This window comes from Curcuma longa, chromosome 9 (genome assembly GCF_044706935.1).
Source record: "Curcuma longa cultivar G26 ecotype Majalengka, Jawa Barat chromosome 9, ITB_CL_G26_1.1, whole genome shotgun sequence".
In the NCBI taxonomy this organism is placed as follows: Eukaryota; Viridiplantae; Streptophyta; class Magnoliopsida; order Zingiberales; family Zingiberaceae; genus Curcuma; species Curcuma longa.
The window spans coordinates 6,998,638-7,024,621 of record NC_133869.1 but is presented as its reverse complement, the minus strand read 5'-3'; the positions used below and the strand labels follow the sequence as shown (position 1 = coordinate 7,024,621).

At 41.7% G+C, this 25,984-nt stretch overlaps 5 protein-coding genes across 5 annotated transcripts; 2 read left to right on the top strand and 3 right to left on the bottom strand.

Moving 5' to 3' along the window:
- Window positions 1-644: 644 nt before the first annotated feature.
- LOC141834815 (uncharacterized) lies at window positions 645-1,098 on the bottom strand. Its single transcript, XM_074722184.1, has 2 exons — window positions 979-1,098; window positions 645-914 (listed from the first exon to the last, which is right to left on the bottom strand). Exons 1-2 carry the CDS (start codon window positions 1,073-1,075, stop codon window positions 772-774), a joined length of 240 nt encoding a protein of 79 aa, XP_074578285.1. The 5' UTR covers window positions 1,076-1,098; the 3' UTR covers window positions 645-771.
- Window positions 1,099-3,605: 2,507 nt separating this feature from the next.
- LOC141834813 (cyclic dof factor 1-like) lies at window positions 3,606-8,642 on the top strand. Its single transcript, XM_074722181.1, has 2 exons — window positions 3,606-3,815; window positions 6,893-8,642. The coding sequence occupies exons 1-2, from the start codon at window positions 3,657-3,659 to the stop codon at window positions 8,252-8,254; spliced, it is 1,521 nt and encodes a 506-aa protein (XP_074578282.1). The 5' UTR covers window positions 3,606-3,656; the 3' UTR covers window positions 8,255-8,642.
- A 624-nt stretch (window positions 8,643-9,266) lies between these two features.
- On the bottom strand, window positions 9,267-10,853 carry LOC141834776 (thioredoxin-like 1-2, chloroplastic). The gene is made up of 4 exons (XM_074722141.1): window positions 10,496-10,853; window positions 10,154-10,330; window positions 9,887-10,051; window positions 9,267-9,804 (listed from the first exon to the last, which is right to left on the bottom strand). Exons 1-4 carry the CDS (start codon window positions 10,712-10,714, stop codon window positions 9,562-9,564), a joined length of 804 nt encoding a protein of 267 aa, XP_074578242.1. The 5' UTR covers window positions 10,715-10,853; the 3' UTR covers window positions 9,267-9,561.
- An 814-nt stretch (window positions 10,854-11,667) lies between these two features.
- Window positions 11,668-13,542, top strand: LOC141834472 (L-ascorbate oxidase homolog). Its single transcript, XM_074721800.1, has 3 exons — window positions 11,668-11,948; window positions 12,032-13,147; window positions 13,242-13,542. The coding sequence occupies exons 1-3, from the start codon at window positions 11,668-11,670 to the stop codon at window positions 13,540-13,542; spliced, it is 1,698 nt and encodes a 565-aa protein (XP_074577901.1).
- A 443-nt stretch (window positions 13,543-13,985) lies between these two features.
- On the bottom strand, window positions 13,986-15,610 carry LOC141834814 (cytochrome P450 714B3-like). The gene is made up of 4 exons (XM_074722183.1): window positions 15,452-15,610; window positions 15,126-15,373; window positions 14,678-15,050; window positions 13,986-14,461 (listed from the first exon to the last, which is right to left on the bottom strand). Exons 2-4 carry the CDS (start codon window positions 15,368-15,370, stop codon window positions 14,012-14,014), a joined length of 1,068 nt encoding a protein of 355 aa, XP_074578284.1. The 5' UTR covers window positions 15,371-15,373; window positions 15,452-15,610; the 3' UTR covers window positions 13,986-14,011.
- Window positions 15,611-25,984: the final 10,374 nt, after the last annotated feature.

The following is a 25,984-nucleotide window of genomic DNA, read 5'->3' as shown; positions in this document are numbered from 1 at the left end:
GTCTCAAATCATGACGTGGATACGAGTATGGGCTATGAAATAGACGTGCACTAACAAGTTTCAACCCAGCAATTTCCTTGAGATCTAAACTTTTGCAGCTATTTTTCACTTTAAGCTTGCCTCAAGATCTTATTCCATCACCATCTGGGAGTGCCCTTCTCCCATAAGTAAGTTCACTTTTAATTTTTACCATTTATTTGCAGTAAATAATTTATTGTTAATTATCATCGTTTATGTATTGCAAATAAATATTCTTTTGATCAACATATAAACGAATCACTAGAGAAATTTTAACAGTAGTTTGATTGATATTCTCTGCCTAGAACAAATTACAATGCTCTTCCTCTTATTCTCTAATTTTGCTCCAGCAAGAACGACAGAGTGCCATGAACATTCCTCTTCCAAGCATCAGAATAAAGAACAGTTTTTTACGTTAGAAATATATCATTTGTAATCATGTCTTTAACGAGATTTTGTAAGATTAGAACTTGGACAATTACCTCCGCAAAGACTGTGGGTAGAAAAAAATTTCTGATTTCATTTGTTCTCGAAGATCAGTTTTCTACACGCCGAGCACTCGAAGATCGATAAGGCTTTAGAGGATATGAGGATTATTTCAAGAGAAAATGATCGATCATACAGACTGAGATAAGAAGTAATACTTGAGCATTGCAGGATTAATCTTGCATGACTCTTACAAGTTACAAGGCTGGTGTTACATTCAAAAGGATATACACTGCAAAATCAAAAGGATATTTAAGAATGTTAAATTTAAGGTTTTCCAGGGTTCCTGGGATCATGGCGGCTGTTTGCCCCAGAACCTGGGTAGTCGTTGACCTCAATCTCCATCCTTGCCAGAGTCCGTTCTGAAACCACCACTGCTGCTTCATCTTGGTTTCTCAATGCAAGGCTTCCTGCAACAACCGGATAAAGGATCAAAACTTGGAAAAAGAAGAAAAACGTGAAAGCGTTGCTCACTTGAGAGACGAACTGCTGCATTCAGAGAGAGGAGGTGATATGAGAGTAGCAGAAACAGGCAGAATCGATTCAGTAGAAGCTTCATGTTGTAATCCATCTTCGGGAGTTGGTTTGCCTGTGGAGAAGGATGGTCACTGATGCATGGTCTGTCTTTATATACTGCAAAAAATAGACAGGAGTCACATCTTGCAGTCAACGTTGTCTTTTGTTCATAAGCTGAAATGTCTTGGAAGAATGTAGAAACAACGCCGAGTCATCTCTGCGAGCACTAGAAGACGACAAGAGCAGGAAGATATTTTTTGCTTGGCACAATTATCTTAAACATTGCCAAATGGTTGGCAACCTGTGGATGGCCCAATGGTGCAGCAAAACGGATCAAAAGCAGAGGAAGGAAACTGAACATTGTATCATGGATGGATAGTCGGCCAGCAACAATGAAAAGAACGGTGTGCTCCAAGTGGTGCATGCAGTGCCAAAGCAGGCAGGAGCACTACTCCTCCGATACATTAGTCCTCAATTGGTGGATCATTAAATCAACTCTTTTAAAAAAAAGAGTTGAACTAGCTTTGTGGATGAGAATCTGGCGAGCAACTTGCTTAGGGAAAGCATTAAATATAAAAACGTGTAGATTCTGCAGAGATCCAATGAGATATTTCTATTGTTTTTGGTCATTCGAGTGGTGAAAATATATGAGAAAATGGACCATCAGCATGCAAGCATCCACTGAAAGTGCTGCAATGGAGTGAGAGCTACTACCACCAGCAAAGTTCAGGAATTTGGAGAACAGAAAGGCAACAAAATTAGCTCAGAGTCAAAATTAGACAAGTTGGAAGTGGGATATGGAGATTCTGGCTACTCTACTTGTCTGCCTTTTTGACTTGGTAGCAAACTTGGTTTAAAATAAAAGAAAATCAGGAAGTGGATGGCTAAAAGAACTAATTAGGCTGATGATTGCCTTTTTTTTTTGTGTGTGTGAAGAACTAAAGGAAACAGTTCATAAGCATTGCATCTCACTGCTGAAAGAAAATATCATTTTCATTCGTTGCCATATCATGGACTAAGACATGGCTCAATGTTGGCACATCAAGCCTTGGATCTCATGGTAAAAAAAAAACTACACAAATGGACTGTATGGTGTTTTTGCCTGAAGGCTCCTTGCTACGTTGCACAATCAGGCAACTTATTTTCAAGATGTGTTCAACTTCAAGCATTCGAAGTTTTGGACTTACTCTTATTCGTTTAGAAAAAAAAAACCCTAAACCCTATTTTTCAAGACTTCCTTTTGATGGCCTAAATTAGGGGAAACCAGAAGGGCAAATAATTGAATTGAACTTTGTGTGCCACCCCACAATCCACATAATCTAGAAGGATTTATGGCCTTAAGCTTTACACACCAAAGTCAAATCTAAAAAGGAATCAATCACTCTTGAGTCACCATCTAATTAAGCTCGAGGATAAAGGAATTAAGTGCTTCCTCATTTCCAACTCAACTCTGACTTCTTGTCCCAAAATTCATTTATGACCCCATGTTCTATCTCTTTTAAGAACTGTTATTATACATGTTGTCTCACAAATATTTTTTGCCAAAGATATTGATAGTTTTGGTCGTTATTAAAATACTTTGAAAATACGTTCTCTGTTTGCAAAATATTCCTGAAGAATGAAGTTTTTATTTAGTGTAAATTAATGGATCTCTAAATTTAACCAATCTGAAGATTAATGATGTTTGCCTATCAGATTTCAATATGCAGAAAGAAGGAACAAAATCATGAGAAGCAAAGCAGAAAGCAAACAGGCCACAAATTGATAGTTTTCAGATTTTTCTCAGATTGTGGTTGACATCCATTTCATTCATTCATATTCAGTATCATATTTGTGGCTGAAAAATAATATAATAAGTTGATTTTTTTATAATTATAATTATTTATTATTTTATGAATTGACTTAAATATCAGTTTAAATGGTTAAAATAATAAATTTATATACAATTAAAAAATCAAATGCATTTCCAATCAATCCTTAGGAGTAAAAAAAAAAATTGAAATATGCTGTTAGATGAATTTTTTAATATATTTTATTCATTTTTTCCAAAGTAATTTTGAAATGAAAATAAGATTAGAGCGTTATTTAGTAAAAGAAAAAGGGAAGTAATTTAGTAAAATATTAATTAAAGCGTGTTTTGATAAATACGCCAAAAAAGGAAATAAAAAAGTCATCGTCTTATCCTTTACTTTCTCCGACCTTTATTGACGCTATCCTTCTCGCTCACTGACAGGTGGCGGTGACGCAGGGGGGAGGAGATCTATCTGCGGCTGGATCCGGTGTGGACGGGGTCGAAGAAACCAACACGTGGCGAGCCGGTCGAAAGTTTGGCCATGCCGAGCGGTGTTGCCGGTCGGGAATCCTTTTCGTGTTCTTTTCGTTGCCCCATTTGAATAGCGAGGATGACGTCGTCCATTGGATCGCCAGCCACGAGATTTCGTGGCCGAGATTTCCTCTCCCTGCCGACTCGGACGCAAACGTGGCACCCGGTCACCGGCGACATCCGGTCACAGTGTGGGTGAAAGAAAAAATAATAATTCTAATCTTTTTGCTCCCTTTTTGTTTCTGTTTCCCCTCGCATCGATTTGATTCCCTCTCGGAAGTCCTGGGAGCGGCGATCGGGCGGCGCGGAGGAGATGGAGGAAGGCAAGGACCCTGCTATTAAGCTCTTCGGAACCACCATCCCTGTGGTGGCTTCGGACTCGGCGGTGGCGGAGGGACCGCCGGAGGAGGGCGAGGTTAAGGAGGTAGTGGCGGAGGCGGATTCGACCGCCTCTCCGGCCCAGGGACAGAAGGTGAGTGGAGAATCAATTCAATCAGTCTCTTTTTCTCGATCCGTCCCTTCTTTATTTAAGGATTCGTTCAAAAAACTGCTTCTTTTTCCTGTTTTTCTTAGTCATTTGGCTTTAAGTATTGCTAGTTTGACGTCGGGTAAAGTTGCTCGGTTCTGGGCTTTTGTTGTCGGCAGTGGTGATTTGTGGGGAAAAGATTTGGGTTTTAGTGTTGATTCTTCGTTTTCCGCGCTTCTATTTAATGAAGCATGCTAGGATGGCTGGCCTTTCATCACGTTCTTATGAGTTATGTCGATTGATTTTGAGTGGGATAGCTATCCGGAATTGATTTTAGATTCATAAAAATCTTTCTGGAATTTTCCTAGATGGTAGCGTTTCCTCCTTGATTCTCTTTTCTCAGAACACCGTGACCTTTCAGTGATGTTTATCCAGGAAGGAACACCTTGAGTTTTGTTATCACGAGATTAGATCGATCCAGCTTTTTGTTATGCTTCTCTTCATCTTGATTTCATATACGGATCGAGTTCTTTTTCTACTCTCTGTCTTCACTTAATACTCTGTTCCTTTTTGCTCTAGCAAAGCTAATGAAATTTTGACAGTCCTTTTGGAATAACCATTGATCGTTCCTTGGGGTTGGGTGTAATTTCAGGTGCATTTAGTAATTAACCAATTTATTTGAGTTGCATACTCATTATGGTGTTGCACTTGCATTAAAAGCTTGTGCAAGCCTGTAGCTGAATAACTTAATTAAAAGAGTAAAACAACTTTTCGTTCTCTTTTAAAAAGTGTGGATTATAAGACTGTTCATAGGCCTAAATTTTGTATTAAGCCAAGATATAGAACATGAATTTCTTCACTACTACTGATCATGTTCTTTAAGTTCTGCATGAGCACAAAGTGTTTTTTTCCCACTATATGCAAATTGATTTTAATGTCATAGACCTTATCCAACATATTCTAGTTTATTAGACTTTTTGGAAAATCTCATCCAGCCAGTAGCCTACTTAATTGTGAGCTGTCTTGTCAATTATTTCTATTTTTAGGAGCATATTACTTGAGTATTATGTTTCTTTCTGGTGCTGATAATGCAAATAGTAGTATTCAGATAAACTTTATAGCTTCCATGTATGACTTTGAAATCTCTTGGCATCTTTCACTGAATGAATCACTGGACATTATTTCCTGTGTATTCTATGCAAGGAAACATCTGAGTCTGAGGTTATGTTGATTGCTTGTATCTGCTAACTTCGAGGTTTACCCGAAATGGGGAATCAGTTAGGAACATGATAAATCAGGAAAAAAATGATCAATAAGTTCATACTATATATAGGAGCTAAAGACAAGTGATTTTGTTAACTTTCTTTTCTCAATCAACCTCTTGCATTAATTAGTAATCCCAAAAGGAGTTGAGGAAAATTTAAGTCAAAGCTTATAATTAGACGGATTTTGGTTTTTGTGTTTACATTCAGTTTGTTTGGTCTAAGGATTTAAGGATAGGTCACATGGGAATACAGTGAAGCTGGTTTTTGCAATTTGCATGTATAGTTGCTCATTCTTTAAGTACAAGTTTTATTGCCTTGCATCTTATTGGTTATTCAACAAAGAGGTGTATGGAATCTCCAGAGCTGCATATCGCTTCAAAGATGTTTGTAACAGTTGTTGGAAAATCTTTATTGTGGAGATTCCTCGCCATTATTGATTATTGTATGGTATCGTCTCTTATAATTTGATTGGAACTTCAGAGATCATCTTTCATGCCCTGGGAGATGGTTTATAGCCTTGTACATGACTTGTTGATGGTTACCAAACAAATAACATTCAATAAAGATGCTACCTTGCACAATTGGTAAGGATCAAATTGTTGAGTAGGTATGGGATTCATATTCCATTTTCATCTATCAATATAAATTATTAATCAATGGGTTTTCATCCATCTTCTCAAAAGAAGAAAACAAGTAATGAGCTACTTTAAGTTGGTACCATACTTACAAGAATGTTGTTTAAGCATGTATAACATTTATGCATAGCATTCATTGTGTGTGTGCATGCATGTGCACAGGTGAAACACAGAGGTAAGAGATGTGCGCATTTAACAAAGGTATGCTAATTATTAATTCTCACTTTCAAATACATATGTCAGGGAAAAGGATAATGAATACTTTTATTCATCTAACAAATAGAATGAGGTATTGATTGGCAAGAAGCAATGATGTGGACTTTGCTAGTAGCAAAGAGAGCTGACTTTCAATAGCAACAATGTGGATAGATTCTATTTTAGATGGATTCCTTCTTGTGAATCTCTACTAAATCCTTTTGCAAGTTAGCCATGGACAGGGGAATAACCTAAGGCTGAGCCTAGAAATTATGGAGGCTTCAACTGCTAACTAATATTGAAGTCTTTTGTTGATTGATGTCTCAAACAAACACTAAGCGAGTGGTGTCAATTGTAATTAAAAAATTTCATTAGATGCATTTGCTCTTTCCTGAATGATGGATTCTAGGAATGCCAAATTTTACTCACAAGATGGCAACATATAACAGATTAGCTTGTCTCAAGGGAACTTGTCCCAACTGCCAGTTTGTGTTCTTTTGTTTATGTTTGTAAATGAAGTGAAATTTTACATTGATCAATAGGATGGTGAAGTAATGGCACACTGTCCTATATTGCTTAAACTTGGACACAATTATGCAAAATGGGTGTTGATCTAAGTGTCGGACATGGTTATTTCTAGATATTTTTACATCTCCCATTAATATGAAGGTGTCAAATGAAGAGTCCAATAACAATGACACTACTCAACTGACTAATCATTTCGGACAACTGCCCTCTTGCCAATCCCAAGTCATACCAGAGGAGATCGTTGATCATCACCAATGAGCCTAAGGTTGGATGTTTTCTTGTGAGTGAGAACTCAGTCATAACACCTATATTGGTGTTGTTGGTTGGATTGGCAAAGTTTTGTTTGGCTGTTTTATGCCGTTGTAGCTTCAGTATCTGATACAGACAGAACTTTGCTAACAAACCTGTTCTGCATGACTTCAATTAGTAATAAATATCTCTTTTTGATTTCACGTTTCAGGATACATCTAAATACTCAACAAATATGGAAATCAGCAATTCTTCACCTGTGGCACCTAGTGAAGAGGAAGAAGGTACTAGTTTGACTGATCGCAATGAAGATAGGAAGAAACCATCCACTGCAGATGAAAAAGAAACATCAAGTGCTAAATCTGAAGACTCCAGTACTGGTTCTGATTGCCTTGAAACACAAAAGATCCTCAAGAAACCTGACAAAATTCTACCATGTCCTCGTTGCAATAGTATGGAGACCAAATTCTGTTATTACAACAACTACAATGTCAACCAACCTAGACACTTCTGCAAGAACTGTCAAAGATATTGGACTGCTGGTGGAACAATGAGAAATGTCCCTGTGGGTGCTGGCAGGCGCAAGAGTAAGCATTCTGCCTCACAATGTCGCAACCTAGTGATCCCTTCCAATGGATTGCAATCTGGTCAGTTAGAAACTCATAATTTGACTCATCATCGAGTTATCCCATGCTTGCCTTCTGCACCTCCACGAGCACTGATACAAAATGGGACCATCCTTAAATTTGGACAAGAAGTTCCTCTTTGTGAATCCATGGCATCTGTGCTGAATATCAGAGAGCAAGTTCCATATCCTGAGCCTGGATCTACCATACATAGAGAAGACAGGGAAGAACCCTCCTGTGCATCTTCGGCTACAACTGCTAATGTCAATGAAAATGGATGTGGTATAAGTGCAGCATATACGAATCAGAGTGGAACACAAGTTTGCTGTAATGGGTTTATTCCGCTGCCTTATTTGCAGTGCTATCCTGCAGCTCCCTGGGCATACTCATGGAATCCTGCATGGAACGGTGTTGCTTCTATGGAAGCTAGTAGTTCAACAGAAAATCCTTGCACATCGGGGAATGCCAATTCAACCTCAATTCAATGGAATCCTAGCACAAAGATGGAAGCTTCTCCAAATTGTGCAGGAACAGTCCCTTACTCTTTCATGCCTGCTCCATTTTGGGGCTTCACCACTTGGCCCCATGGAACATGGAATATACCGATGGTTGGGTTGAATGGTTGCGCATCTCCATCATCCTCTACAAGCAACAGTGGTTGTTCTGGAAATGGCTCTCCCACATTGGGCAAGCATTCTAGAGACTTTTCTTTGCAGACTGAAGAGAAGATGGAGAAGTCTTTATGGCTTCCTAAGACTCTCAGGGTAGATGATCCAAAGGAGGCTGCAAAGAGTTCAATATGGGCCACCCTCGGCATCAAACCTGAGATCGGTAGAATCTTCCCATCCAAGGCCGGAAACAAGGTTCATAAATTGGACGCTGAGCAGGTATTACATGCAAATCCTGCTGCACTCTCTCGGTCACAATCCTTTCAGGAAACCACATGAAGAGTCTAGAACCATAAATTCTGTGGCAACCTTTTTCATTGCAAGTGTGATGCACGAATGTGTCATTGTACGGCGAGGACTTAGCATTGCTTTAGATTGCAAGCAAGAAATCAGGATCCAGAAGCTGACAATAGAAAGTATATGCATCAGCTACTTCTAATCTAGCAGATACAAGAACTAGACTTTTTGAAATCTCTAAGTTCGTTCAAGAATTCTGTTGTAAGTAAACGAGAAAAAATGTATTTGTCTGTAATTTTTATTGTTTGGACATAGTTTATCACCTGCATCGCTGGTGAGTCACCTTAGCTGGTGATTGAATTCATAAATGCAGAAATAATTCATAGCTGCACAACTGAAAGTTGTGCATTTTTAAATTATATGCTTCTAAAGGGAATTTTACTTGTGTTTCTGTATGGTATCGGCTGTTTTGGAGGACTTATCTTACAAATTTCTATGAATATAAAAACAATAATATTGAGTCCATCGTTCCAAATTATTGAATCTGTTCTGCAGTGAAAAACCTTTAATGCAAGATATTTCTGAGAGGCTGTTCTCTGACTAGGGAAATTGCTCCGTAAACATTAACTGACTAACTACAAAATAAAAAGAGCTTCGATTTGTTGTCCTGACTATAATTTTTCTCTTCCAACAAAATGAATGAAATAGGATTCCACTTTTTCTTTCCCAAATCGTCAAGAAGCAAATCGGAAGAGGACAAATTATGACACTTCTGAAATTGTAATACTTAGGTCTTCTAAAAGTATATATATATTCTATTGGGGCAAGAAGTATATATATTCTAGGATTTTGAAAATGTGGCATTTGATCTATCAAATCATTGTATATGAGCTTACAAACTATTAGTTTGAAAAATTACTACCATTTCTGATCATTCACCCAATTTCTTATTTTTATGATAAGTTCCTCAATCAATTATCTAATCTTATGCACGCTTCCAATTTGTTCACCTACAACCAGAGATAAACCATGACAACATTCGATCCAACACTACTTCAGATAAAGTCATCGAACACTAAAATAAGCAGCCTCAACAAACTATTACAACTTTTTGAAGAAAGATAGCAGACCCATATACGTATATAACAATTCCAATACGTAGAAGATCAGAAGAGCTGTCAATAGAGGAACAATATCCAACATAAAGACTGCTCAGCACCAACATATTCAACACACAAGCCAGCAGGCTTCTGAAACTAAAAAACACAGCCTGCACAAACATCTCATTGTAAGGACATCTATTTACAAGCAAAGTGGAATGGACCATGAGATAGACACACTGCTAGTGTTTATCTTCCAGCCACAGCCAAAGCCTTGCTGTCAGCATCCTGAGTGAACACAGGCATAGGGAGAGTTGATGCAGTTCTCTCTGCAACCTCATCGGGGAAAGGAACAGGATTGCTGGGGTAGTCAAAGGAGAGATCTTTGTTTGCAGCCAAGGCCAAGAGCTCCTCCTTCTCCAGTCCCCTGGCTGGCCCAAGGCTACACCTGTCTGTGATGTGCTTGGCCAAAGCATCTTTGAATTTCTTAATCTGTTTTAAGCCAGTACTTATCAAACAAATGAAGAGGAAGCAAATGTCTCAATGCTAAGAATTTCCTTGATATGGATCTTACAGTTGCATTAGTGCAGCTGAAGCTACATAGGCGCCCCTGCGCTCCTCGATAAAATCTAAAGAAAGGAAGGACATGGACATGCAAGCTGTAACACATGGACTCGTGTTGCTCGTAGTTTATTTGGAGGAATGAAACATCTGGATTCAACCCAGCGATCTGACAAATCTGCAAGCAAACAAGATGGATAATGAGAAAATGTTATCTAGAGTTCTAGACTCTCGTAGAGAGAAAAAAAATGGAAATTTCTTCGGATGAGCGATGTAATACCTTGGGATGGAGGGCTCTACAGCCTCCACAACCAGGAGAGAAGAAATCCACCACAACAAGCTGGTCGCCGGCGTTCAATAAAGAGGTAGCGAGATCCTCCGCAGACTCGATCTCCTTCATGTTGGGTAGGAGACCCTTTTCCCACCATTTGATTGCCTTCTTGAAAGAAAGACCCATCTGCGATCCAAGGGAAAAAAAAGACCCCTCTTTTATTTTAGCAAAAAGGGCGATTTATCAAAACAAAGGGAAACACAACAAGAAGAATCTTCTATAACACCGACAAAGATGCTAACTTTTTGCAAGGAAAAGCACATAAATGAAGATTTGGCCGGATTCGTTAACCTGTGTAGAGCCAGAAGCGAGGTGGCCTTTCGAAGGCATCCCTCTTGGCGAGCCAACGACCAGCTTCCCTCCACGGAACACGTTATCCCTAGAAGACGACCAAGGCTCAAACTTAACAGACGAAGATCGACCCAAGACCGCAGGCGAAGGTCGGGAAGAGCGGATCCCGCAAGGCGAAAGGAGGTCCCTTTGAACTGAAGAAGCTGCCGCCGCCGCCATGGCACCGAAGATCGAACCTTTCCCGCTTCTCCGTCGAGATCAAACCACTGTCAATCCGCAAAACGACACCAGATCGAGCAGACAGGGTACGAAGCTTAATCCGGAAGGAATGGATAAGGGAGAGAAAAAACGTGGGGGGACGGGGAGACATTAAACCGCTTCTTCAGCACGCTCCGCTAAAAATAGCACATTGGTTCGACGCCAAACTAACGGCCGTTCCGTTGATGGATTCTGACCGTTCATCTAGACTACAACCTGATACGGATCTCGCGACAGTAGCCACGTGGTCGTTAACAGCACCAGCACGTGCACACTCGGCCTCGGCGGGACTAAAAGATTGGTGTACGTGTGTTCTTGACCCGCATTCACACCAAGCTTCAACGGGAAGTTAGCTGTAAGAAGCAAGACTGGGCGAGTGGTGGGTGGAAACCTGGCAGGTGACGATAAAATAGTCCTCCTATTTTTGACCATGGATACAATAGGATCTTATCGAAATGACTAGATATACTACTAAATCTAATCATTATCCATTAATGATACGAGGTAATCCGTTTTACTACAAATTATATCAAAATTAATCCCAAGTAGTCGACGTGTCTTTGACCCGATTGAATTAAAAAAAACGTGATCCCAAACCTCTCAGTCCAGCAGCAGCCTTCACGCGCGGGAGTAAATTCTCACTTTGAACATAGATTTTATTTTTCATTGTAATTTTATATATTTTTAATATAAAATTTTAATTCTATCCCAACATGAAATTCTCCTAAAAATCAAATATAGAACAGCACCTTCGATGCCTATTTCTATATTTGACAATGCTTTAATGGAGGTAGAACGCGAAGGCCGGAGAAACGAGCGAACGGGAGCTCCCTTGGCTTCATCTATAAACAGACATCACATTCTCCTTCCTTGTCGTTCCATTCCAACGCAACACCAGCGACAAACAGAGAGCAATGGAGCAAATCTTAGCCATGAAGAAGCAGTCGCCGTCGGCGACCGCTCTGCTTGCGTGCATTTGTCTTCTCGCCTTCATCTCGCCGGCGGTGCTCGCTGAGGATCCTTATCTCTTCTTCACCTGGAAGGTCACCTATGGCACGCTGTCTCCTCTCGGCGTCCCCCAACAAGTCATCCTCATCAACGATCAGTTCCCCGGCCCCAACATCAACTCCACCACCAATAACAACGTCGTCATCAACGTCTTCAATAACATCGACGAGCCCATCCTCTTCACATGGTTCATTTTCTGAATCACTTAGATGTTTTCCTGTCGAAATTGTGTTTGTATTGATTAGTTGTTGGTTTGTGTGATTGGATCAGGAATGGCATCCAGCAGAGGAAGAATTCATGGCAAGATGGCATGCCGGGAACTAACTGCCCCATCCCTCCCGGTAAGAACTTCACGTATCATTTTCAAGTGAAGGATCAAATCGGGAGTTACTTCTACTTCCCCTCCACCGGCATGCACCGGGCCGTCGGCGGCTTCGGCGGCCTCCGTGTCAACAGCCGCCTCCTCATCCCCGTCCCCTTTGACCCCCCTGCCGATGACTACACCGTCCTCATCGGCGACTGGTACACCAAGAGCCACAAGGTGATGGCCTCCACCCTCGACGCCGGCCAGAACATCGGCAACCCCAACGGCCTCCTCATCAACGGGAAGACCGGCAAGGACGCCTCCGGCAAGGACGACCAGCCGATGTTCACCATGGAGGCCGGTCAGACGTACCGGTACCGCATCTGCAACGTGGGGCTCAAGCTGGCTCTCAACTTCCGGATTCAGAGCCACGTTATGAAGCTGGTGGAGATGGACGGGTCGCACACGGTGCAGAACGACTACGATTCGCTCGACGTCCATGTCGGCCAGTGCCTCTCTGTTCTCGTCACCGCCGACAAGACCCCCCGCGACTACTACATGGTCACCTCCGCCCGCTTCACCAAGTACTCCCGCAATGCCACCGGCATCATCCGTTACGCCGGATCCACCACCCCGCCGTCGTCGGACATCCCTCCGGCCCCCGTCGGCTGGGCCTGGTCCCTCAATCAGTGGCGCTCCTTCCGGTGGAACCTCACGGCCAGCGCTGCCCGCCCCAACCCCCAGGGCTCTTACCACTACGGCGGCATCAACATCACGCGCACCATCAAGCTCCTCAGCGCCGTCGAGCTCGTCGACGGCAAGCGCCGCTACGCGATTAACGGCGTGTCGCATGACGACCCCACCACTCCTCTCAAGCTCGCCGAATATTTCGGAATCGCCGATAAGGTGTTCCAGTACAACACCATCTCCGACGACCCGGCGCCGGAAGCGATTAACTCCATCAAGGTCGCGCCCAACGTCATTAATGCCACCTTCAGAGACTACATTGAGATCATCCTCCAGAATCCGGAGAGGAGCATTCAGTGCTACCATTTGGATGGCTACTCCTTCTTCCCCCTCGGGTAATTAAAATTGATCATACAATAAATCGAACAATCAATCTCTGCGAATTGCTATTCTCCTCTAACTCTGTTCCTTTCCTTTGGTGCTCGGCAGAATGGGACACGGGAAGTGGAAGCCGGCGAGCCGGAGCACGTACAACCTTCTGGACACGGTGAGCCGGCACACGATTCAGGTGTACCCGAGGTCATGGACGGCGATCGCGCTGACGTTCGACAACGCCGGGATGTGGAACCTGCGGTCGGAGATGTGGGAGAGGCACTACCTCGGGCAGCAGCTCTACGTGAGCGTGTTGTCTCCGGTGAGGTCGCTGAGGGATGAGTACAACATGCCGGAGAACCAGTTGCTCTGCGGTGATGTAGTCGGATTGCCCATGCCATCGCCGTACGTGATCTAATCGAGACGTTATTCAAATAATTGCTCTGGGCATGCATGCGCGATCATAAATATATGTGGAAGAGGGAGCAAGCAGTTGAAAACTTACGGCCGGCGATTGGATTTGGACGATATGAGTTGTATGATACTTGCTACGGATTATGATGCATGCTATTAATTATAATTCACTTTTTCTTTCAAATTGCTTAATGTAATTCTTTTTTGAGTCGATTGTTTCATGTAATATTCTTTGATGCTACATTATGTAAACGTTGAATTTGGGAATAAATGAAACTTGTTTCGCAAATGGATGATTAAGTTCATCATTCTTTGTGTTGCGTTATGGTTTGTGTTTAGTTATGAGTTGACCATAAACCTCCTTAATTAGTTTTGATGTGTTCAGTTTTTACTTTAGCTTAAACCCACTGATGTGATTAATAATTTCAAACATAGTTTAATTAAATATGGAATCTTCCTAATCATAAAGTTAATCAATAATTAACTCCGTGCGCTTTTTTGACCAGCAGCTTCACTCCGTGCTCGGGCTCCACGATCAGCCTCATGCAAGGCGAGTGACAATACGCCGGCGAGAGGTCGAAGGCAAATTGGAGAAGGAGAAGCGAGAGAACGACCTTGAGCTCGGCCATGGCGAAATTCTGGCCGAGGCAGGTGCGTGGCCCCGCGCCGAAGGGCAGGTAGGTGTGCGGCAGGCGGCGGCTGGTGGTGGTGGAGGAGGAGCCGCGGGCGAAGCGGTCGGGGTCGAAGCGGTGGGGCTCGGGGCCCCAGGTGGCGGCGCCGTGGTGGAGGACGGAGACAGGGACGTAGATGTTGACGCCGGCGGGGACACGAACGCCGGCGAGGTCAACGTCCCTCAGCGCCTCCCGGGCCACGAACGCGCCGGGAGGGTACAGCCTCAGCGTCTCCTGGATGACCATCGTCAACTGCGATTCAATTAAATTAATTAATGTCGAGATAATTATTAAATTTAGATATTTATAGCTTTTTATATAATTATTGTATTACTATTATATTTATTTTTATCTATTGTACGATTTATCAATTAACACGTGGAAATAATTAAATAAAAATAAAACTATAAGGGCAGTTTGAAATAAATAAAGATCAGGGTGTAAAAACTAAAATTCACTCGCGCTTACTATCTTTATCTTCTGCAGCGAATTCGCGTCCAGCGACCGGCCGCCGCCGCCGCCGCAGACCTCCACCACCTCGGCGCGTGCCCGAGCTTGCCACTCAGGGTGCAACGCCAGCAGCATCAGGCACCAACTGGCAGCCACCGCCGTCGTCTCATGACCGGCGAAGTATATATTCTTGCAGTTGTCCACCACGAACCTATCGGAGCACTCGAGGCTCTCACTCGCACTTCGAAGGATGGCCTGCAGAAGGTTCCTCTGCGTAGGCCTCCGCGGCTCTCCTTCTCTGTCCTCCTCCTCCTTCACTGCCCGCAAGATCAAAGCGTTCACCTCCCTGTTCAGACTCTGTACCTCCCGCGCTCTCTTCGTCGGTATGCATCTGTCAGATTAACGATATCTGGCATTGATCCTTCGATTTTGAAACCGAATAACATCAATTGAAGATCAAAAATACCTTAAGACAGTGATTTCGGCAAAAAGATTGGGTGTTGCGACGGCGTTCTGCAGAGCTCTTAGTTTCTGAAAAATCTCTTTCCCCCTCGCGTAATTGCTCCCAAAACATGTTCTGGAGATCACATCCGCAGAGTAGCGTCTCAAATCCTCATCGATATTTATTTCTGCAGTTCCTCCTGCGAGCTCAACTCTCTCTTGCCATGACCTCAGCAATGGAATCGCGGAGTCCACCATCAACTCCACCATCCCCTGCATGCAGCATCGGAGCGCAGAACGCACAGTCAAGATATCATGCATGAAGGAGTTGATTGAGAATTACAGCAATACCTTGACTTTGTCAGAGAAGAACTCTGGAGCAATGATCTTTCTTTGGCGAGACCAAGACTCACCGTTGGATTTCAGAATGCCTTGGCCGAACAGAGGCTCATGGGTCTTCTTCAAGTAAGTGGCCTTCCCCAAATCCGAGGAAGAACAGAGGCTGATCTCCTTCACCACATCAGGGTGGCTCACGTGTAATGCAACAACGTTGCCCATTGAATATGAAAACACTGGACCTGCATGGTTATTCAATTTGACATCAATGACCCATTTTTTCTCTTGAGTTAATTAATGCCCTGTCACCTACATATCCTTTTCAATATATTCGCACGAATCTCCTCTTCTTCCTCATCGACTTTCTACAAAAAAGAACTCCTCCTACCGCCTCTCCTTTTGCTGCTCAACTGGGAAGAGATAAAGGATATGGAAGCTGAGACAAGCCATCAACTGCGGTCCTACTTTTGAACTCCCATGCTCTTTCGTCCACACTGAAGAAACGTTTGAAAAGGGACGCTAACAAAACACCTTTCTCGCCGATTGTAAGACCTATCCAAATTTGATTCTAAACTGGAAGAGCAGGTAGCATTAATTCTTATCCCCACACCTTCTCTCTCTCTCTCCACATCATCAACTACGTACTAAAGACAGTGACAATGAATTCAGACTTTTGATCTTGCATTCCAATTCTTGGCTACATGATTTTCAAGGATCATTGTTCATTCAAGCTCTGTTCTTCGCGAAAAATGCTTTAACTTGGGAGTAACTCAATGCATGCATATATAAGTAATATTCTGTAGACGAAGCAAGGATTGAAAGATTAAAGCATGTAGTGAATTGATTGTTTTCATACCGTAAACTTTCCTCCAATGCTCGAAGTAGGGAAATACCAAAGGAGTGTAGTCATGCTTGATTTCAGCAGTTTCTTCCCCTCCTCGACCTCTCCTTCCTTTGGCCTCCGCGACAAGCCTCTTCATCTCGAGCGAGTTCCCGAACGGGAACGAAGGAGGCGGCCCTTCCACGCCCTGATGCCTCAGCCTCCGGCGGATGGCCTGCGGTCGGAGCCAAGCCTTGTAGTAGAAGTAGAAGGCCAAGCTGCAAGCTCCGGCCATGCACAGGGTGAGAAAGAACTGCAGTGGACTACTCATCTCCATCTCAATTGCTACCGTTGCTTCCTTTTTCACTCAACGAGATGTTGTTGACGACGACGACGACGACGAGGAGGAGATGGGGTGCTCATAGAGGTAGTAGCTGCATGAGAACAGAAAAAGGAGAAGGAATCCATGTTAGATCATAGGATAAGGGGCATGGTGCTTCTCTTCACAACAAAATGAACGGACCATTTGCAGTGGCTCAATTCAAGATTGCACTCTCATCGCCCCTTCCAATCTGAACGTTAATTAATAGAAAAGTCCAAGTTCAAAAACATTGATTCTGAAAAAAAATTCTGAAGTAATTCAGCTGCTCCATTTTTTGTCATCTCTTGGGGCACTGGCGGTGATGGACCACAGCAGAAGGACCATCTTTCTAGTACCATATATGACTCTCACTGGAATTCATGGACTGCTGTGATCGGAGGTTTTTGTCTGCTCATTTAGTCAGTATTAGCAGATTAAGCACTGATTAAGACTGGCTTTGTCAGGATGCAGGTTGGAATCTTGTGTGGGATGATGCTTGCGGCCACCGCAAATCTAACTGAGAAGAGCAAGTAGTACTTGGAGAGCAGAGAGACATAAATGAGGGGGGCAGGCAGTACAATGGTGGAAGGGTACTGCCATCGAACACCTCGGCCTCATTACAGATCATCCATTGGCTAACACATGGCATGTGTTATTTACCTTCCTCAGTCATTGCTTGGAGCTTGAAGGAGTTGTCAATGTCACAAACAGTTCGCTTTTACCCTTCCTCTTGACCAGAGCACTTGTGATGGCTTAGAGGAAAACCCACTGTGAATATTATTCTTGCTTCTTGTTACTGCTGGTTCACTTCTTTTTATAGGTTGATTTGTAAATGTAAATCGATAAACTTACTGATGTGGATATCGCTGGCATTTGCTTTCTGTCTGCAGATCCTGTTGAGCGATTGATGATCGAGCAACTCATACCGATCGACTATTCCATGACTGTTGAGTTGCTATTATATTGGTTGATCCATGGGTGGAAGAAGAAAGCGTGGAGACTGTTTGGGTGTTGATGTTTGTGGATTTACTGCTTCCAAAAGTATTATTAGAATTCTTCTGTTGCTATGTTCCATCCAGCTTAAAAAAATGGAATGAGACAACCGCGCAGAAGCTTGGAGAAGCCAGGCAATAAATGCACTGTATCAAATTGAATTCACTGTTTCATGGGCACAGCTCAATGTTTTTCATTATTTTGTACTAAAAGAATAGTTTAATTTTGATGTAGGGAAGAGAAAGGACGTCATGTTGGAGGGCCCGGTTAACATACGGGCCTTATGGGATAATTCATGATTCGGTAAATATAGGTTTTACGTGACGTGTCAATTGTATCCAATTGGTTGAGCCGCCCTATCGACCATATTCGATATGTGTATTTGTATATGAGGCTTAAAAATAGGTTTTAAGTCGTTCACCTTATTTTTATATGAGATTTCTCATGGGATGTATTTCATTAATAGTGAATTGCAAGTCGTTTACTCTCATATACGATGCATCCTTCTTGAATGGGTTGCAGGTCGCTCACTTTAAGATTTTCATTTATACATGATGTGTTCCTATTATGTGAAATACAGATCGTTCACCTTTACTTATACGACACATCCTTGTTGAGGATATTATATATTGTTCACCCACTTAATATGTTATGTTGAGTGTTGGATAAAATAAGACTATAATATGAGTAATATTATATTAAAAAATAAAAAATTAAGAAGAACTGATGAATATAATTAAGAAGATAATAAAAAATGAATGTAAAGGAAATATAAATTATAAATTATGTTGTTGTCCTTTTTGATTATATTTTCATACACGTCTCGTTTATCTTTATTTTACACTTTGTGCTCACTCTCTCTTTTCTTTGACCCCAGGTTAATTGTTGAGATATATATAACACTAGTAGAGTTATTTCAAAGGTATGTATGTAATCAAGTTATTTAGTTTTACTTTATATTTTGCTCTGACATTGTCACAGTTCACGCGCAACGAGCGAAGTTAGCGTCGTGACAAACCTAGTTTGTGCGGAGCGTGACACCGAGTTGATTCGATGTTAACCTGTCAAGCCGATTTGACCTATTAAGTCGGTCCGACCTCATGACTTGTCAAGCCAGTCCAACTTGTCAACCTTTCAACTTATCAAGCAGGTTTGACCTACAAAGCTTGTTCGACCTGTCGAGCATGTCTGACATGCCGAGCCGATCCAACCTGCCGACCTCCTGGTACATGAAGGGGCATACCGGTTACCAACAAAAAAAACATGGTGATTACAAAAGTATCCTTTAAAGAGGTGTATTTTTTTGAACTTCTCTCCATAAAACAAGTTTCTTGGACTTCTCTCCCTATATAAGGTAAAGGGAAAAGACTCTCTAGGAGATCATATGGTATCACCTACTTTTACTTCGTTCTTTATTCCAATTCATTTTTTTATTATACTCTTTTGGGATTTCACAATGATTTAGATATCGGAGGAACTCACTAAGGTAACTCTCGGTGAAGCGTTTGACGTATTATCAACTATGCCACGTACGAGAAGAAAGCAAGAAGATATCGATGTCATTACTCTTTGGTACGAGGTGGATTTCTACCGCCACATCATCATGGTGAAATTTTTACGCCACATCAATTGTGATATTATGTATGATGTATAACCTCAAAAGGAATTTTTTCGCATCATTTCATAGTTTGTGCTTTTGTTGGTTTGGTATCCTTATACAGTTATTATACTCATAGTGGTCTGTTGCTTTCTATCTATTTCTCATGTCCACTTAGTATCATTTCAATCCAAAAGTTTTTTTTTAAAGAAGTGGCATCCTTTCAATGGACTAGTGATTCTGATAACCAGTCAATCATTGTGATCTGAATATTTTCAGATCATTGTTTTTTTTTCTTATAGACTTGTGATTCTGATAACCAGTCAATCATAGATGACTATTTAATTACAAATAATGATTCTTCCTAATCTTGGAAATGTAATGATTGAAATGCTGATATATTTAATAGCTGGTATGACAATATTACAGCATTTTATATTATTTTTGTTTACTTGCCTTTTCATAATTGGTATAGCTAATTATCACATTCTTAATCACTCAGTTGTGTTCTGTGTGTGGCATCCAATTCAATCTAACAAAATCATTAGTAAAAATTGATAAGAGTTAGACAAAGCATCATTAGTCCACTTCATATCCTTCAAAAATTACATGCTGAGTCTGTTCAGAAATTGTGTAATTCTTTAATACATAGAATTGTACACCTTAATACCTCCTTTGTGCCACAAATATGCATGCATCACTCTTAGATCCTTATAAAACTATAGATATGAGCCCTTAATCAAAATTCATTTGTTGTTCTAAATGTTCTATGGAAAATAATTTACCCTTCATTCATGTTATGGTTAAGACTTAAAGTCACCCATTCTGGAGACTTTGTAAAAAAAATTCCTTTAATTGCTCATATTAAGGAGATTGTAGGATAAATAGATGAGCAGTAGAATTCTGAAAACCTATAGGAAATTTGAAGATGGTGTGTGTAAGGTAATTTGTAGATGCAAACTTGTAGCTTAATCCTATTATTTTCAGTCCACAAGCACTTTTTCTTGTCTTCTTGTATCATCATCTATTGTTGTTTCTGAAAAGCATATTATCATTTCTGTATTGATTGTTGCAATACAGTGGAGAGATCGCTGGTTTGTCTCCTTTGTTGTTTCTTTGACATCTCCAACACAATCTTCATCGACAGCATCATGATTTATGATTATTTCATAAGAAAATAATTTTGATGTTGAATGGGACTTAATTTTACTTAAAGCAGAAGGAAGCATCCTTTAGCTATTGAATCAGGGCAGAGAAGAAGTGCAAGATTGATGGCCCTTGAAGAGCAAAAGAATGAAAAGATGGTGCATATATGCGATGGCATCAATGGAAGAGATTCTACCCTTTCGATAAACAAAGTTGAGAAGGAGAGGAAGAAGAAAGAAGAATGACAGTGAGCAAAAATGGTAAAATTGCTTATGGTCCAACATGATTATTTTCTTTTGACAATGAATGATCAATTTATGATTGTTTGATGAAGCTATCATAACAGGTTATTCTTTGAGCAGTTCAACTGTGATTCAAAAGCAGACTGACCTAATTATTGAGCATATTCTTGACATGCTGGAACTGTGAGTCAAACAAAACCACAGCACTATATTTTGATGAATTTGATGTCACTGTCAGCTTTTCTGGATTTGCGTTCGATCATGACAATTTGGTTTTGCCACAGAAAAGATACATTCTCCATGCCCGATGAGTTCCAGGTCCTTCATCTCTGAATTTAATCGCATTTATTTGGCTGGTACCATTCAGCACCTTTTGTGGATCAATCAAGTTTACGATTCTCCCTGCAGACTACCGATTTCTCTGAGGGTGAGCAAGCCTGGTGATTTTGCAACACTGAGGCAGAAACACAGAGATGGAATGTACATGACTTTGGAGCAATTTGAGGTTTATCTCTGCAGCTTTTAACTTGTTGAGGGCGTATGGAGTATTTAGTGTCTGTTCTAACAAGTTCGTAGCCCATCACTCCAAACTCAACAGATTCTATCCCTTACAAAGAGGTGATAAAGACTGTCAAACTAACTCTTTCTTCATACATCCTGACAAAAAGAAAATTATCTTGTGAAATAATCAAAATACTGGTGTTCGATTTTCAGGCAATGTGCTTGAATGAGCAAGCGAAGCAAGTGTTCCAATCTCTCAGAAACAACAGCACATATTCTGAACTGGAACTTTCAGCTTGGCACCAGAACTTCCCGAGCAAGAGGAGGGTCACCAGAAATGAACGCAGCATTGTCTCCAACTCGGTCTCTGATCCACAAGCACAATCCAAGCTCCATTGCAGTCATTAAACCGAGTGATTCTGCTGCATCAAATACGGTATCAGATAGGAGAAAACAAACTCCAAATTGCAATCTCGGGTTTCGGCCTTTCCTCAATCCAGACCTGCTTCAAGATCTTGTAACAAGAAAAGGTATGATTTAGTTTTTACAAAAATTAGAGCAATGTCAGTAATTGTCAAAATTCTCAAGCAGATTCCCAAGATTGTTCCAAGTCAAACACAGAGCAAAAGAGAAGCACATTTAAACGTCCTGGGCCTACTTACAAGTGCATCAACAGTTTCAAGCCTTCGAGCAGCCACAACAGCTTGCCTATGTAGGTTTTCACCTCTGCCAAAGCAGTTATATATTTTTTTATATAAGCTTCATGGAATATCTGTCTCCACAAGTGACCGAGAGAGCTTGCTCCACTACTTGAGCAACGCGAGCCCAGAAGGAAAGATGATGGCTACAAAACTGAAATTCTTGAGTTACATCAAGCGTGCCAACACAGTCACTGCCTTCAAGCTCTGCCGACTACAGCTTCAATGGTGGGTTCCCAGGGAATTCCAGTGCACCCAGTCCGAGCAAGAACGCAACAGGTTTTCCAAGTTTAGTTGGCATGGGTTTGTCGTCCTCCCGCCATGGTTCTGCTGCTGCTGATGGTGAAGTACTGAAAACCACTTCTTGTGAACTGCAGACTGATGAGCTTCTCAGGGTGTATTCTCAGATAGGTACGCCACAGTTCCTGGAAAGAGACAAGAAGATCATGTCCCAATCTTCGCAACAAATTACTAGGGAAAAGGAAGGCTTTGCCTTAGCTTTGGAGGAAGTAGAGCAATAAAGTAAATCTGCTGCCACAAGTGACTCTAGTAGCACTAGCGGATGGCTGGCACAGGTCAGCAGCAGCAGCCCTCAGAGCAGGAGCAGCACAAATGACTGCTTCCCACTTTGACCTGCCTTTCTGGAAGTCAAAGCTTATTGAGTCGAAGCATGGAGGCTGTCCAGGACTGTCGAGTCAAGCTGGATCAACTTCTGGAGTTACGGGATTTAGTCAGTATGCCAACTATGGCAATCCATTCACGACGAACAATCGGAGCTTGTTTTGCAGAAGAACGGACAATTGATCATAATGATTGGTGCCTCTGAACTTGAACTGATATGGGAATTGAAAGAACTTATGTGCATCTTGAAGATTTGGAGTTACTGAAGCTCATGTTTACTTGCAAAGCATAAACTATATCGAAGTTTGGTTGTATTGTCATTGTCCACTGATCCAATCCAAGATCAAATGATGCAGTGCAGAATCTCACTACGGTGACGCAACGGCAGAAATCCACCTCACACCTAAGAGCTATGATGTCGAAGCCTTATTCCTCGCTGGTCTACTCGGGGCGGAGCATCTTGAAGATTTGGAGATACTGAAGCTCATGTTTACTTGCAAAGCATAAATTATATTGAAGTTTGGTTGTATTGTCATTGTCCACTGATCCAATCCAAGATCAAATGATGCAGTGCAGAAATCTCACCGAGGTGACGCCGCGACAGAAATCCACCTCACACCTAAGAGCTATGATGTCAAAGCCTTCTTCCTCGCTGGTCTTCTCAGGGTGGAGCTGAATCCTACGAAGAGTAACAAACATCATAGGACTCGCCGAGAGTTGCCTTGGCGAAACCACTTCGATGCCTAAATCATCATGGTGTTTCGATAGTAGAAGAAAAAAATAAATATGGGAAGTAGAATTAGTCTCTCTGCATGGAACATATAGCTCCCCTTTTGAGTGTCAGGTACCCGCGGAGATCATAGCAGAGTGGGTGGGGGGGGGGGGGGGGGGGGGGGGGGGATCATAGGAGAGTGGGTCGTGCCTCATGTCTTCTTGCGTTCGGTTGACTCGGCAGTCAGGCTCAGTTGCCACATGGAGTTTATATTGACTAAGTCCCGATCACACCACCCGAACTTTTTGTTGATAGAGTCCTGCCACGGGGCTCCTGTGTTGACTGATTTAAGGGCACGCCATGTGGACCCTTACTTACCTCTGCATCACAAGCATCTCCTCGAGTCTAATCAATGAAGACGTAGTCCGACTGACTGAACAATTACGAATTGGAAAGACATGATAATTTGATTGGGTCGTAGAAGTCCTCCACTGTGGATGACAAAGAACAATATAACTTCATTAGAAATGAGAAGGGAATATATTGAACCTGCGACTCTACCCTAAGCAGAAGAGATGAGATGACGACGGTTGCCTCTATTCGAGACAGAGGGAATGAATGCTTAATGTCCAAGTTGGAAGAGATATAAGTCGATCTGCGACTATGTTTGAGTCGGGAGAGAAATAAATTATCTGTGATTATATGCGAGTTGGGTGAGAAATAAATCAATTTACAACTATGTCCGATCCAAGAGAGAAATAAGTCAATTTGCAACTATCTCCAAGTCAGGAGACAATAATAAATTCGATTTCACGATTCTCGAGTGCTCGTAAAGTTGGAGAGAAAAATAGCTCGATCCTCAACTATGTCACAGTCCGGAGAGTATATGAAGCTCGATCTCACGACTCTAGAATACCCGTGGGATTGGAGAGAGAATAACTCGATCTACGATTATGTCTAAGTCGGGAGAGAAATAAACCAATCCACAACTATGTTCGAGTCGAGAGAGAAATAAATCGATTTGCGACTATGTCAAAGTCGGGAGAGAATAATAAATTTGGTCTCATAACTCGCGATTGCCCGTGGAGTTGGGGAGAGGAATAGCTTGATTCTCGATTATGTCCTAGTCGACGGAGTATAAGAAGCTCCATCTCACGACTCTCGAATACCCATGGGACGGAGAAAGAATATCTCAATCCGCAACTATGTTCGAGTCGGGAGAGTATAATGAGCTTAATCTTGCGACTTCTGAGTACCCGTGGAGTCGGAGAAAGAATAACTCGATCCATGACTATATTCGAATCAGAAACGTATAATAACCTTGATCTCACGACTCCCGATTACCAGTGAAATCGAATAGAGAATAGCTTGATCTGTGACTATATTCGAATCAAAATAGTATAATAAGGTCGATTTCACGACTCCCAAGTACCTGTCGAATCGGAGAGAAAATAGCTCGATCCGAAACTATATCCGAGTTGGGAGAAACTTATAGGAATTCGTGCTCCGATTGCGACAATGTCCGAGTCGAGGGAGGCTTTTAGGAATTCACATTCCAACCGCGACTATGTCTGAGTCGGGGGAGACTTATTGAATTGCAAGCTTCGATCGGACTATGTCCGAGTCAGGGAAATTTATAGGAATTCGCGCTTCAACCGTGATTATGTCCGAATCGGGGGAGGCTTACTAAATTGTAAGCTCGATCAAAAACTATGTTCAAGTCAGGAGAGACTTATAGGAATTCGTACTCCAACCCCGATTATGCAAGAGTTGGAGGAGGCTTACCGAATTGTAAGCTCTGATCACGACTATGCCCGAGTAGAAGAAGCTTATAGAATTCACACTCCGACCGTGATTATATCCGAGTCGGTTGAAAGAAATAGGATGACCGAGTTGATAACAAGGGTGAACGATGAACTAACCCTATGAACAAAATAAATATGAACGCTAAGCAAATATAAAAATAATTTTCCCAAAGTGAAGGATTATAAAGGGGATTAGAGAAAAAATCCTGATTTTATGGAGGGACCGGTTTGACCGTGAGACCAGCCTAAATTGGAGAACTATATAAATATCCATGTCCACTCTTGGTCTATAATAGATGCTATTAGTCTGGGACTGTTCGTATAACAATTGAGTGGTAAACCACCCTCCTTTATGATGATATAAGCATGAATGCTTCTTCTGAGTAAAAGTTCCCCTAGTTGTAAATACAGTACAAGCTGAAGGTTGATACTCAAGCCATGTTCTAGCACATAACCATGAATAGGTATTTCCCTGAGGAGATCCCAAGTCCTTCTATCATGACTCATGAAAGGAGTGTTGAGACTCGCTCCCAAAGTTTGTTGAGTTGGACATAGATAGCCGCACTGATCATCTTCTAAGACATGAGGCCCAGTTTCCGTCAGGAGGAAACAGTAGTGTCACTGTGTCAGGGCCACTTATCACCAAGAAAAAATAGCAAAGCAAGAATTTTGACAATGATTTTCATGCATCTTCTAAGATATATAGATCAACACTGGTTAGAACTTTATGCTTCTCCAGGATAATGCAAGCAAAAGACACAAGAAGCAGTTCAATTACTATGCTAAGAGCATACAATAGCTTGGCAAGAAGGTCATCATACTAGATATGTTTATACCGACTTGAGCATAGATAGAAAAAATATTTTATCCACTAAATATATCAACTATGGAATGATGATGTTGTAAAAGATAAATTAGGTGATGAGAAATAAATGACTTATCTTGCTGGCGAGGATTCCTTGAGACGTCCAAGTCGTTCAACAGCAAACAAGTTCTGGCCAGCAATGCGGTCCAACTGTGAATCAAGACATAATAACTTCTGATTCAGCACC

Bases quoted from the DNA above. Each gene is read 5' to 3' on its own strand.
- LOC141834814 (XM_074722183.1), bottom strand. From the start codon at position 15,370: ATGGTGGAGTTGATGGTGGACTCCGCGATTCCATTGCTGAGGTCATGG. The intron at 15,051-15,125 runs GTATTTTTGATC...TTAATCTGACAG, and splicing joins GCCGAAATCACTGTCTTAAG to ATGCATACCGACGAAGAGAG. The intron at 14,462-14,677 runs GTAAGCGCGAGT...ATTGAATCGCAG, and splicing joins CGCTGCAGAAGATAAAGATA to TTGACGATGGTCATCCAGGA.
- LOC141834472 (XM_074721800.1), top strand. From the start codon at position 11,668: ATGGAGCAAATCTTAGCCATGAAGAAGCAGTCGCCGTCGGCGACCGCT. The intron at 11,949-12,031 runs GTTCATTTTCTG...TGATTGGATCAG, and splicing joins GAGCCCATCCTCTTCACATG to GAATGGCATCCAGCAGAGGA. The intron at 13,148-13,241 runs GTAATTAAAATT...GGTGCTCGGCAG, and splicing joins TACTCCTTCTTCCCCCTCGG to AATGGGACACGGGAAGTGGA.
- LOC141834813 (XM_074722181.1), top strand. From the start codon at position 3,657: ATGGAGGAAGGCAAGGACCCTGCTATTAAGCTCTTCGGAACCACCATC. The intron at 3,816-6,892 runs GTGAGTGGAGAA...TTCACGTTTCAG, and splicing joins CTCCGGCCCAGGGACAGAAG to GATACATCTAAATACTCAAC.
- LOC141834776 (XM_074722141.1), bottom strand. From the start codon at position 10,714: ATGGCGGCGGCGGCAGCTTCTTCAGTTCAAAGGGACCTCCTTTCGCCT. The intron at 10,331-10,495 runs GTTAACGAATCC...CTTGGATCGCAG, and splicing joins TCGCTTCTGGCTCTACACAG to ATGGGTCTTTCTTTCAAGAA. The intron at 10,052-10,153 runs GTATTACATCGC...GTTTGCTTGCAG, and splicing joins GTAGAGCCCTCCATCCCAAG to ATTTGTCAGATCGCTGGGTT.
- LOC141834815 (XM_074722184.1), bottom strand. From the start codon at position 1,075: ATGGATTACAACATGAAGCTTCTACTGAATCGATTCTGCCTGTTTCTG. The intron at 915-978 runs GTGAGCAACGCT...CGGTTGTTGCAG, and splicing joins TGCAGCAGTTCGTCTCTCAA to GAAGCCTTGCATTGAGAAAC.